Source organism: Neolamprologus multifasciatus, chromosome 7, assembly GCF_963576455.1.
Source record: "Neolamprologus multifasciatus chromosome 7, fNeoMul1.2, whole genome shotgun sequence".
NCBI classification, from domain to species: domain Eukaryota; kingdom Metazoa; phylum Chordata; class Actinopteri; order Cichliformes; family Cichlidae; genus Neolamprologus; species Neolamprologus multifasciatus.
Genome location: NC_140445.1, coordinates 19,629,118 through 19,641,941, shown reverse-complemented (window position 1 = coordinate 19,641,941; position 12,824 = coordinate 19,629,118). Strand labels below are relative to the sequence as shown.

At 42.5% G+C, this 12,824-nt stretch overlaps 1 protein-coding gene across 3 annotated transcripts in view; it reads left to right on the top strand.

The window, feature by feature from the left end:
• arhgap24 (Rho GTPase activating protein 24) overlaps positions 1–12,824 on the top strand; it is an 81,689-nt gene that overhangs the window by 35,369 nt on the left and 33,496 nt on the right. Inside the window, exon 1 of one of the 3 annotated variants that reach the window (XM_085165369.1) lies at positions 3,386–7,247. The exons of the other annotated variants lie outside the window; for them this stretch is intronic. Coding sequence (XP_085021495.1) covers positions 7,226–7,247 — 22 coding nt within the window. The 5' untranslated portion in view covers positions 3,386–7,225. Of the gene's footprint in view, positions 1–3,385; positions 7,248–12,824 lie in introns of those variants that run through there. 3 annotated transcript variants of the gene reach the window in all.

Sequence of the window (12,824 nt, the reverse complement as noted above, 5' to 3'; positions counted from 1 at the left end):
AGCTAGCAAACAGCATACACAGTGAGGGAGCTCCCTGCTACATAAATGGAAAAAGCTTGTGAAAATTAAATAATTTCCCCACCTGACACCACCTCCTACACCCACTTCACTGAATATGAGTCAATCCGCACATACATTAGGCCAAATTAAACAGACAGAGATGAGCATGCTTTCTGTGTTTCAGACTCCATGTTCTGATGTGATGATTTAATCATCATTCGGACGTGTAGTGCCAACACAGCATCTAATGCTCCAGAAATCTAGGAGCAATGTGAGCAACTTTATCGGTACGTGCATTATTAGTGCAATGGATTTTATTGATATTTTTGTGGCAAAATGATGTTGCCTGTAAAACTAACGGTTTGATTTTTGCATATGAAGCTGTCAACTATCCCTCACTGTACATCTCCCATTAGCTTGTCTTGTCAGAGCCTGTGGGATGTTTTTCAGTGCACTTTTTTTCCTCTTGAGAATTTGTTTCGATGACATTTTGAAAAAGCTCACAAACTGAACTCATTCCTCTTGCTCTTGTGCTTGTTTATCAGTGTGTTGGTGTGCATGTATCTACTGTATTTTCCCAGTGTGCACATGAATTCAATAACCTGGTGTCTGTTCCACACCAGCATATGGCCTTGCAGTCTGCTGCTATTGACATGCCGTGTGTGGAGCTTCTGTGGGTCACATCTCTCGTTGTTGTTGCTCTCTTTACATCTTGAATTTATGCTCGCGATCACACCGAGACAGAAGGCCACCTTCAGACACACATCGTGGATCAATGCTCAGCTTCAAGTGAGTGTGTCTGATGATGATTTAATATTATTAAAAAAGTAATAGTCACTAGATTGGTTTGTTTTTGTGTGTGAGTGTAAAAAACAAACGTGGCAATAGTTGCAATGGTAGTTTCTTCCCATAACCTTTTTGTATTGACCTATTCATGGCATCTGTAAACTAAATGCTCCTTAATGTTCTAGATCCACAATTCAATTACGGAGTAGTTCCCTCTAATGTAACATCCAACATCAAGAATGGTGTTTTCCAAAACAACACAGTGCCTCAGTGACATTTTTCCCCAGGAAGGACTTCGGGGGAGGATGTTTGTTTTTCAGACGGTGTTTAGAACTGAGCGCTGAGGCACAAACTCTGAAAAGATGAAGCGTCTGATACGAGGGTTATTGAAATAACAGACCAAATACATCGTATTAACACTGGGATGTTTTGTTTTTTCTTTTTATACAGTTATCTCAGTAGCTATCTGTTAGATCAGTCCGTCGTTTTGGCCTAATCTAAAATATCCAACACAAGCTGAAATGATTGCTATGAAATGTTATACAAAGTAAACTATAAAAAGCTACTGAAATTGGTGCTTGTTGTATTTTCTGGTCTGAACAATTTAAGTAAGTTTGATGGTGTTTTTAACTTTTCATTTAGCACAATTATCTTCTGAAAAAGGAAAACACTTTCTATACAGTTATGAGTAAGCATTTCTGTATGCAACACTTTTACATTTTTCTTCACAGTCACTTTATCACTTAGCCAAAATGTGTAATTTAAGGCTCAGTTGTTATACACTGACCTGTCCAGAATGTGCCCTGCCTCTTTTTGACCACTTGAGGGCAGCAGAAATGAGTTGTCACGATGTTGACATTGGTCAGTAGGCCTAATCACCTCATAAATTATAGTTTATGCTTGCCTATTTAAATATCAAGAAGTAATACTAATACAGCCACATTACCATTAATTTTGGGATCTGTCTGCCCAAAATATAAATATAAATCTGATATTATCTGGCCTTTTTTTTTTTTGTTTGTTTTGTTTTTAAGATTTATTTAGCAGCTAAATGCTACCCTGTGTTCACCAGCTGTTTGAGTGCTTTAACCTGAAACAGCTGTCTGCTTTGGCAGAAACCAATGTTATGAGAGCACTGAGTGTGCCAAAGCAATAAGACTGCAGGCTGGACAACCATATTGTGCTAACTGGAAGTCATTAACTGAACGGCATTCCTAAACACAGGTCATTGCTCTGGTTTTGTCACTTCATCACTGCAATTTTCAAATTCTTATTAAAATTTGATAAATTATAGATAAATTAAATCAAATATACATTTAAAATATTGATAATAAAAGAATTAAGTGTATGAATTATTAACAAAATAACAGCATTGATGTTTTTGGCATGTGTTTGTTAGCATACTGACGTTAGCATTTAGCTCAAGGTTCACTAGCACCATGACAAAGTCAAGCATTATCTTAAATTTTGCGTTAGAAGAGAACAAAGTTGTTATGGCAAATTATGGCAGTGGCCGGTAGAATAAATGCACATTTGTCCAAATTATTCATCTTTAACCAGAAGTGGGCGTCCAACTAAAATCTGTCTTCACTATCCTTCTTCTAGCTGTGGAAATGGCTAACTGAAGGCTGGCAATAGTAGGTAAAGTCTTGCTGCCAGTGAGAAAGTGTGAGTTTAGAGGAGGGGATCTAATTTATCCTATGTTTTTGGCTACTACTATATTATGTATGTATGTGGTGCCATCGCATTAGCTCAAATCACGTTTTTAGTTCAAAAGATTTTCAACACCGTCTGTAAACTTCCTCTGCAGTTTGCTGAAATAGCTAGAAAACGCATTACTATCAGTGAAAAAATGTTTGGATAACATTGGCTTGCTGTTATTTAAAAGAGTCTTCGGTGTCAGCCATGTTTAGAATCACTTCCCCTGTATGGGTGAATGGTGGTAGTATAGCATTATGAGGTCTGAAGGGTTTGTTCAAACTGATTACAGCTCCCTTTCCCTGAAAGCATCTGACAGGGTGCTGGAAAAGAAACTCTGACTGACTGGCAAATTGATTTGAAGAGCAGAAATTTTTGCTGGCTCTCAAAGCACAAGGATAATCTTTTTTTTCTCCTCAAAGGTAGCTGTAAGGGTAGCAGGAATTGCTCTTGATTTCATGTGGCTTTGTAGAAAAATGTCACTAAGTTCCCCAAGGTGTCCCACACTCACAGGAGTTTGGGCTGTCGGAGCTGGAGCCCAAGCTGCTTAATCGTCCATAGAATGAAAAAAGTGCTTGCCTGCTATTATTTGGTTTATTAAAGAGAAAAACTGAGCTACATGTCTCTTTGATTAAAGAGGTATCTGAAATTTGTGAAATATATTCCTGTGCTAACAATCCAGATCCACTTTGCAGTGACATCTTTCTTAAGTGTACCGGATGGATTTATTCAGAGCAGAGACAGAAGATTGCTATGTGACCTGTCTTCTTGTCCTAGCAAACAATGCTAAAAAAAAAAATGGCCAGAGCCAAAAATGCATATGGCAACTGTAAAACCAGAGCATGTGCACTATTCTGGGGTTTTTTTTTTTGGGGGGGGGGGGGGGGGGGGGTTTACCCCAAATGAAGGATACAGGAGTCATACCCTGCCAAAAAAAGTAAATGATTGAGTTTTTTGTTGTTGTTGTCATTTTGTGCTGCAGTTTCACATAAATGACAGAGAGCTGCTTCTGTGAATCTTAGTGGACTGTGAAACACAAGAAGCTGCACATTTTTGAAAGGAACTCAAACTACCAGCTGAAATGTGCGACTCATCCTCCTCCACATGACAGCGCACATCTGTCTGTCAACTATAATTCAGAGAGCAGAGAATCTCTGTAATGACACACAGACACACACACATTGCACTCTTAGAGACTTGTTACTTTCACTAATGTTTTTCATTGTAATTGGGGAAAAAAAGGGTATAAATTGTGTTGCAACAATTAAATTGGGAACTGTTCACAGCCTACAGACTGTCATTTTAACAATTATTGCAAACCAAACTGTGCAGATAAACAAATTTATTTTTTTTTTCGGTGTGGAATCCAAAACATTACATTTTGAATATTTTATCTCCAGCTATTGTGTGGGTTTGTTCTGTTTTTTTGTTGTTGTTTTTTCTTATCAGTCTACATTGATACTCGTAGAACACAGGAAGGTCATAGCAGCAGCACAAAGTGAGATGGCTATCCCACATTTCTAAGGCCTTAGTCAACAGAGGCCTAAAGGCCGGTCGGTGACCCATGGCAACCTCCAGTTGTTAAGAAAAAAAGTGTATTTCCTGACTGGTTAGTGATTGCTGAAGGAAATTGGTCATAAAGGTGGTACTACACAAAAAATCATGCAAGTGAGAGTGTCTGAGAGCAGATTGTTGTGTAGTTTTCATAGAAGGCACCAACTTGTCCGCGGACACTTGCTAACTGCTGGCTGAGCACTAGTGGAAGTAGAAAAAATGAAAGGGAAACCAGAAACAGAGAGTATTCTTATTGTTGTGCCTTACTGCTGCAGCCAACACCTTTCAAAAGGTGTAACGTTTACTTTACAGAGGATCACTGATAAGACTATGGCTTTCATCACAACCACTTGCAACTGGTCAGAGAATACTAAGGCTACGTCCACACTAATGCATCGTTTTCTCTCTGTTTTGGCCTCCCGTCCACACTGAGACGGCGCTTTCCCCAAGGAAAAACGCAGCGTTTTGGAAACGCTCTCTAAAACGCATACATTTCAAAACGGAGCTGTCCAATCGCAGTGTGGACACTTGAAAACGCAGACTTTCTAAAACGATGACGCATTTTAGTCATGTGCCCAATTAAACAAAGATAGCGGAGGGCATTATACAGCAGTTGTTTTGACTGCTCTCAATTTTGACTAACCCTACAAAAGATTAATATTAGTTTGTACATGCTCCAGATAGCTTTTCTTCAAATTCTTTAATTCTCACTCGCTTTTGCGTATGCACGGAACTGCAACATCAGGTTTTCTGCCGTTTTAGTGTGGACACGCAACTCTTTGAAAACAACTGAAAACACCGTTTTCAAATCTCTCCGGGCTAGTGTGGACGTAGTCTAACTAACTTCATTAGCTACCGGTGTTTGCTAGGAGTTCAGGAGCTGATCTCTAGGCCTGTGTGACTGAGGCTTAACAAAATCCAACCAACAACAGCCATTTGAGCCTCTCACTGTAGAAATAAGAGCCTGATGTTTTGCCACACTTACTTCATTTTGGTCATCTTTGGTTTGAGAGAGTCTGTCATACACATTGTTTCCTTTGTTACACTAGAGTATGCTAACTGACTGAGGACTGAAACTTCATATCAGAACAATATCTAAGGAGCATAAAAATGATTTGATTCAACAAATTTAAGTTAAATGATTGTTAGGAGGGATTGTAATATCAACAGCAAACCACTGCACATTGAATTTGATGGTTTGACAGTTAACAAAATACTTTTTTTTTTCCCGCGCAGGAAGGCAACTTCCTACGCAAAACGCAACATAAATATAGTTTTTGGATTTATATGTTAGTATTAAATCAACAGCAGCTTGATTAGTGGCTTCAGCCCACTTACATTTCTCTATAACAAGACAATGTGTAGTTTGTGTGTTTTAGTGGTGGAAATAAAACCCATGAGAATCCACATAATAGCTCAGACTGTACCCTGTGTTGACTAGGGCCATTTTTCATGAAGCCATGATTGATCAGCTGGTAAATGGGAAAAGGCATTTGCAAAAACTGCCCTAGAGGATAAAATACTGGATGAATGGATATGAAATGTCGCCTGCTACATTTTCATACTTTACAAAAGAGGCGTTTCACTTAATGATGTGAAACGCCTCTTTTCCATTAGCTGTCATTCAGTCAAAAGATGATAAATCACAAGCTTGTGCAAGCAAACTACTTTGCATTCGATCTGTGAAAGACAATAAGTGGTACATGCGTTGTTTAGCATAAAGCTAAGCACGCCATAATTGTAATGTTACATCTGGATCAAACAGACTTGACAAAAAGCAGGAAAAGGGAGGCCGGCATTTCCAGACAATATGCTGCATGCCTTTTGTATGTAGTAGATGTTTGAGATGTCCTCCTCACTCTCATTTAGGCTCCAGGATTCCAGACTTCCTCCTTTCTTGTATCCATGTGTCACAACATCCCCGTTTGTGAGAATCCATGCCTCTCGATCCTCTCGAGAAAATGCAAAAAACAGTTTAAGCCAGAGAGAGAAGCAGGACAGGAAGCACAGATGCTTACATAACAGCCTTATTCTGGGAGGGGGGCTTGGTATTTGAAAGTTGCATACCAATGTCCATTATCAGACTCCCACTCCAATGTCTTTCCACAACCCCTGCCCCCCACTGTGTATCTGATAGGCCAGGTTTCAGTGAGTACACATTTGGGCCTCCACTGAAGTAAGTTTCAGCTAGACTGTTATACTGTGTTTGCCTGTCGGGGTCAGTTCATATGAATGTCCAGACCAATGGTATGTAAACTGATTTTTCCTCTGGGTAAATATTTAGATCTCTTCCCACGTCTTGTTTTTTCATTTTTTCCTGTGTTTGACTCCCAACAGGTAGTGTTGGTGTTAAATGTTAAATACCTTTTCTGCCAGCTTCTCTCCCACTTAAAGGAAGCAAGTAATGTGTAATTCACCTACAAGTCTGGCTTGGACTGAAAAAGATAAGAGGGTTATTAAAGACCTTCCGTTCAGAGGGAGAAACCCCAGTGTCTCTGGGTTTCTTGGCCACCAGTAGCAACAGCCTTGCCAACCCTGTACAGCAGTATTTATAGAGCACTGTGGATGAATCATTCGGCTGAGTGCCCATTCTTCGTTCACCAGATTTACAGGTCCCACTCCGGGGAGGGACGCCTGATTTATGATGCAACCCACCTCCCTCCACCACTAGATCCCACCCCACCCCACTCACTTCCTTCAGGGGCTCTTCAGAGAAGAGCAGACACACCATCTTGCCTCCGGCTTGCCGTTTCACTCATCGCTTTCTGTCCTGCAGTCGTTTCGCGTGTGTCTCAAAAATGTGCTTCCTCCGCTCTTTCAGCTCCTTTGACAGAAGTATACTGTATATTGAGAAAAAGGCTTCCTGAGAGGCATGCAGACACGCTAGCCTCGGCCTGACCTCGCCTAACTGCCGCTGATCGATGTGTCACATTGACCTGCGTTTGACTTAGCAAAATGAAGTTGTAGAAGACTTATATGACGTGGAGGATAAGCAAAGAAAGGTGGGAGAGAATATGAAGTGCAGCGGACTGTGTTTCAGCAGAAAAATAGGGTGATTGAGCTGCTAGTGGTGCACAACGAGAACAGATGAAGAAGTGGCACGTGGGGGTCAGCAGTAAGCAGCAAGAGCGTGGCTTTCTCTACCTCAGCCTTCACCTGAGAGGAGGCACGTCTTCATCTGCATCCCATGGATCTAAACTATAACCCAGGTGTGTCTTTTTGCATACCAATAATGAATAATGATGAATGATGATGATAATGAAAACCAATATGTCTGTATTTGATTTAGACAGTGTCATTATCAGATGCTTTTTGGACTTAATTCAAAGTGAAGGATCTGACGTCAGGCACAAAGCTACTTGTAGTTCAGTTGCAAATTTCTCTTTTTCTGGGGGATATATATAAACACCCAGCACGCCCCTGCGGGCGGTTTATCCTTCAAGCTCGGGTCCTCTACCAGAGGCCTGGGAGCTTGAGGGTCCTGCGCAGTATCTTAGCTGTTCACAGGACTGCGCTCTTCTGGACAGAGATCTCCGATGTTATTCCCGGGATCTGCTGGAGCCACTCGCCTAGCTTGGGAGTCACCGCACCTAGTGCTCTGATTACCACGGGGACCACCGTTACCTTCACCCTCCACATCCTCTCGAGTTCTTCTCTGAGCCCTTGGTATTTCTCCAGCTTCTCGTGTTCCTTCTTCCTGATATTGCTGTCATTCTACCACCACTATGTCCGGTTGGTTAGCCACCACCATTTTGTCCGTCTGTATCTGGAAGTCCCACAGGATCTTAGCTCGGTCATTCTCCACCACCCTTGGGGGCATTTCCCATTTTGACCTCGGGACTTCCAGGTTATACTCGGCACAGATGTTCCTGTACACTATGCCGGCCACTTGGTTATGGCGTTCCATGTATGCCTTGCCTGCTAGCATCTTGCACCCTGCTGTTATGTGCTGGATTGTCTCTGGGGCATCTTTACACAGCCTGCACCTGGGGTCTTGCCTGGTGTGATAGACCCCAGCCTCTATGGATCTTGTACTCAGAGCTTGTTCTTGTGCTGCCATGATTAGTGCCTCTGTGCTATCTTTCAGTCCAGCCACTGGTAGGATTTCTGGATATCAGCCACCTCCTCTATCTGCCGGTGGTACATACCGTGCAGGGGCCTGTCCTTCCATGATGGTTCCTCGTCTCCCTCCTCTTTCTTGGGTTTCTGCTGCCTGAGGTATTCACTGAGCACGCTGTCAGTTGGGGCCATCTTCGTGATGTCTTGGATGTTCGTTGTCTCATCCTGGACTGTGGTGCTGACACTCACCAGTCCCCGGCCCCCTTCCTTCCGCTTAGCGTACAGCCTCAGGGTGCTGGACTTGGGGTGAAACCCTCCATGCATGGTAAGGAGCTTTCTTGTCTTTATGTCAGTGGCTTCTATCTCCTCCTTTGGCCAGCCTATTACCCCAGCAGGGTACCTGATCACGGGCAGGGCGTAGGTGTTGATGGCCCGGATCTTGTTCTTACCGTTCAACTGACTCCTCAGGACTTGCCTGACCCTCTGCAGGTACTTGGTGGTTGCAGCTTTCCTAGCGGCCTCTTCATGGTTCCCATTCACCTGCGGGATCCCCAGGTACTTGTAACTGTCCTCTATGTCTGCAGTGTTGCCTTCTGGTAGTTCAATCCCCTCAGTTCTGACTACCTTCCCTCTCTTTGTTACCATCCGACTACACTTCTCCAGCCCGAACAACATTCCAATGTCATTGCTGTATAGCCTGGTAGTGTGGATCAGTGAATCGATGTCTCGTTCACTCTTGGCATACAGCTTGATGTCATCCATGTACAGGAGGTGGCTGACAACTGCTCCGTTCCGTAGTCGGTATCCGTAGCCAGTCTTGTTAATGATCTCACTGAGGGGGTTCAGGCCTATGCAGAACAGCAGTGGGGGCAGAGCATCTCCTTGGTAGATCCCGCACTTGATGGTGACTTGTGCTATGAGCTTGGAGTTGGCCTCTAGTGTTGTACGCCACATCCCCATTGAGTTCCTGATGAAGGCTCTTAGGGTCCCATTGATCTTGTACAATTCTAGGCATTCCAGTATCCAGCTGTGGGGCATTGAGTCATAGGCCTTCTTGTAATCAATCCAGGCAGTGCACAGGTTGGTTAGTCTGGTCTTGCAGTCTCGGCTGACTGTTCTGTCTACCAGTAGCTGGTGTTTTGCGCCTCTGGTATTCTTGCCAATTCCTTTCTGTGTCCCGCTCATGTATTGACCCATGTGCATGTAGTACTGAGGTAGGTTATTGGTCGGTAGTTGGAGGGGACTGGTCCCTTCTTGGGGTCCTTGGGGATCAGGACCATCCGACCTTCGGTTAGCCATTCCCTCGTTAACTAGCAGCTGGTTCATTTGTGCTGCCAGACGCTTCTTTAGCCAGTAGGCGTGAACCATGTCGGGCCCTGGTGCTGTCCAACTCTTCATACTGGAGACCCTTTCTTGGATATATGCCACTGTGATGGTTACTGGACCCTGTTCTCCTTCTCCCATATGCTCTTCCAGTATTGCTCCGTCTCCAGCCTTGGTGGTGCTGTTCTCTTATTATTGTTCCCTTGCCACTGAGAGTACACCTTTGCTGGTTCTGTGGAGAACAGCTGCTTTATTCTCCTGCCTTCTATCTCTCTGGTGTACCTCCTCAAGCGGCTGGCCAAGGATGCGGTGAGTCTTTGCTTGGCAGTTTCCAAGGCCTCAGGTATGGACAGCTTGCTGTATTTCTTATGCACTTCTTTGTCGCACCTTTCTGCAACTCCGTTAGTTGGCTAACCTCCCTCCGTGCTACTTTGATCTTGCCCTCTAGCCTCCTCCTCCATGGAGGGTACTGCCCCTTGTGGCTGTTCAACTTGTAGCCAAGCATCTCACTGATCACTGCTGCCGTATTGTAGATCAGCTTGTTAGTGTCGGTAATCGTGGTTGTAGGTATTGTCCGTAGTGCTGCATTAACATCTTCTAGCAGACCTTCTGAGGGTACTTCACGTAATCTTGGTAACCAGCTTCGGGGGATCCAGGTTTCAAGCTTGGCCATGATCCTATATTTCAGGTCAGTTTCTCTCGCACTCAACGATCGCCATTGCCACGTTTGAGTTTTGGACGAAATGCATTCTGGGATATTTAGCTGTAGTCACCACCGATGCATGCTCGATAAAACGGGCGGAGTGAGAACACATCCGGGACTTTTTCGCGTTCTCGGCTTGATGCGTACTTCAAATTGGAACAGTACTTGGTCTCCGACTGATGACGTTATCACGAGTACACAAGAACGCAAGTACGCACAAGTATGCATATTGAGAAAGGCCCCCCCTCTCTCACACACTTTCTTTCCGCTTCACTCCGCATGCGAGCCTTGTGCTTTGCGCTGGGAAGAGGGGGGAGGGGCAGTAGTTACACTTGCAGTAACACAGGAACAGAGCGGGAGGGAGAGAGAGAGAAAGAGTGCCAGGGACAACATCACATTAGAAAGGTATAGTAATCATCCACAACTATTTTCAGTTGCAGATGATAAAGGATTCAGAAAGTTTATTCATGCAGGTCCATATGACAGAGAATATGCACGTTCTTTTTGTTTTCATATTTTAATTTATATTTAATTGTGTTGTGGTTTGCAGTGCTTTGTGTTGTTTCACTTTAAATTTGTAAAAGGAAAAAGCTGAAAATTTAAATAGTTAAAAGTTGAACTGTGACTAGTTGGTTTTTGTATTATATGATTTATTTATTACATTTTATGTGGAGTGAATAAATAAAAGTATATTTACGGTGGCCCCTACAGACAAAGCACGTACAAACTCCAAAACACGTAAAAACTCCAAAACACGTACAAAAGACAACAGAAGTTCTCCAGGATGCTAGGGTGCTGTGTTGAGCTTTTGTTACCTAGTGGCTACACAAGTCAGCAAGTACCAACGACCGGATTTGGTGTGTGGTAATAACAGGTAAATGAACTTTGAATATAATTAATGAATATAAAATGATTTGAATATATATGAGTGCTTGTGTATAAATACACAAACCATACACATATGCTTTCAATTGTGTAATTTAAGTGATCTAGGTAGCTCTGTTTTGGAAGTTCAGTTAACGCTTGAAATGTGTTTTGGAGTTTGTACGTGCTTTGTCTCTAGGGGCCACCACATATATTTATATATAAACATATATAAATAAAACCACGTTTTTTTTACATTAGTAATTCCTTTTGTGCATAATTTTATATTATTGTTAATAATAAATTAATTAAAGCAACAAAACAACCTGAAGAGCCGGTTCGGAGCCGAAAGAGCCGGCTCTTTTTAGTGAGCCGAACCGAAAGAGCCAGTTCTCTAAAAAGAGCCGGAAATCCCATCGCTAAACCCTACTCTCTATCTTTACCATGTCATTTCAAAATTACAATTTAAAGTCTTTCAAGGGAATAACATCCATAAACCATACACAATATATGTAAGTGTGACTCAATTTGGTTGCACTATGCATATATGTAGCTTTAAAATAAATCTTGCCAGAGGAAGAAAAATCATGCTTGGTGGAGAACATTCTCCTAGCCGGTTCAAATTTCACTTTGCTTGGCTGCTTGGGGGAGATAACAGAACAGAGTCCTGAACTCACAGCTCCCCGGCTGCTTGTAAATCCATCCTAGTTAAGACATTCTCATGTGAAAATCCAAGGCAACAAATGAGGAGAGAAACTAGACAAAAGAAATATTGTATTGTACATAATGTTTAGCTACACATAAGAAACAGTTGAATGATGGCGGTGAGGAGAGCAAAGGTGGGAACAGTGAATTAAAGCAGTCTGGGAAGTTGTAATGAGTATTTCAATAAAAGTGATATGTTAGAAGCCAAGAGCGCACACTGACTCTCCTGACTTTAACTGACACATCCTGAAATCTGTCACCTTTAAACCAAAAATGTGAAAAGTGTTGAATGAAACCAACACGTCTCTTTGATTACTTAACTGGTGGGGAGGCGGCAAGTAATGATGCTAGACCAACTAATAATATCAGCTTTGTGGAGTTTGCATATTCTCCACAGGCGTGTGTGGCTTCTCTCCAGCTACACTGGCTTCCTTCCACAGTACAAAGACGTCCGTGTTTTTAAATTAACTGGGGATTCTAAATTGGCGCGTAGTGTGCTGTCCATCTGCAACATTGCAACATATTGGCAACCTATCACTGCAGTCATAGCCTCTCACCTTATGATAAGTCTTTGCTGTACTAGTGGAAAAACCTCAGCAGAAGGTCAACACTGAGAGTCTTCATCGTCATCTGCATTTCTTTGTCTCCCCAATGTTTTTATTTAATTGCCCCCAGTGTGCGGCATCACTTTCTAGCAGACAGTGCAGTGTTTTAGCCAACTTTGTCAGGGGGGGAAAAAATAGTGCTAGCAATGCTGCAGTGATCAATATGTAGACTCACTTGTTCGTCCATCTTACTGAAGCTCACACTAAGCACTGAATGTCCAGATTGCAGATATTTTCATACCTGAGTGTTTTATGGTGCATAAAGGGGTTTTCGAGAAAGATGACAATCAGTGTATTTGAGGAGGTCTTTGTGCAGCATGGGTAAGGGTTGCAGAGATCTCCACAAGCAATTTCAGCAACATCTTAAAAAATGAATACAAAGCCATCCTTCAGATGTGTGAATATAGGACTAAAACTCAATAAACTGGTAAAAATCAAAATTGTGAAACTTTGATCTTAGAGCCAGCATATTCACCCAGTCACCTGACCCTATTAAGCAGATTATTATAGAAGTGCACAGTGTAACT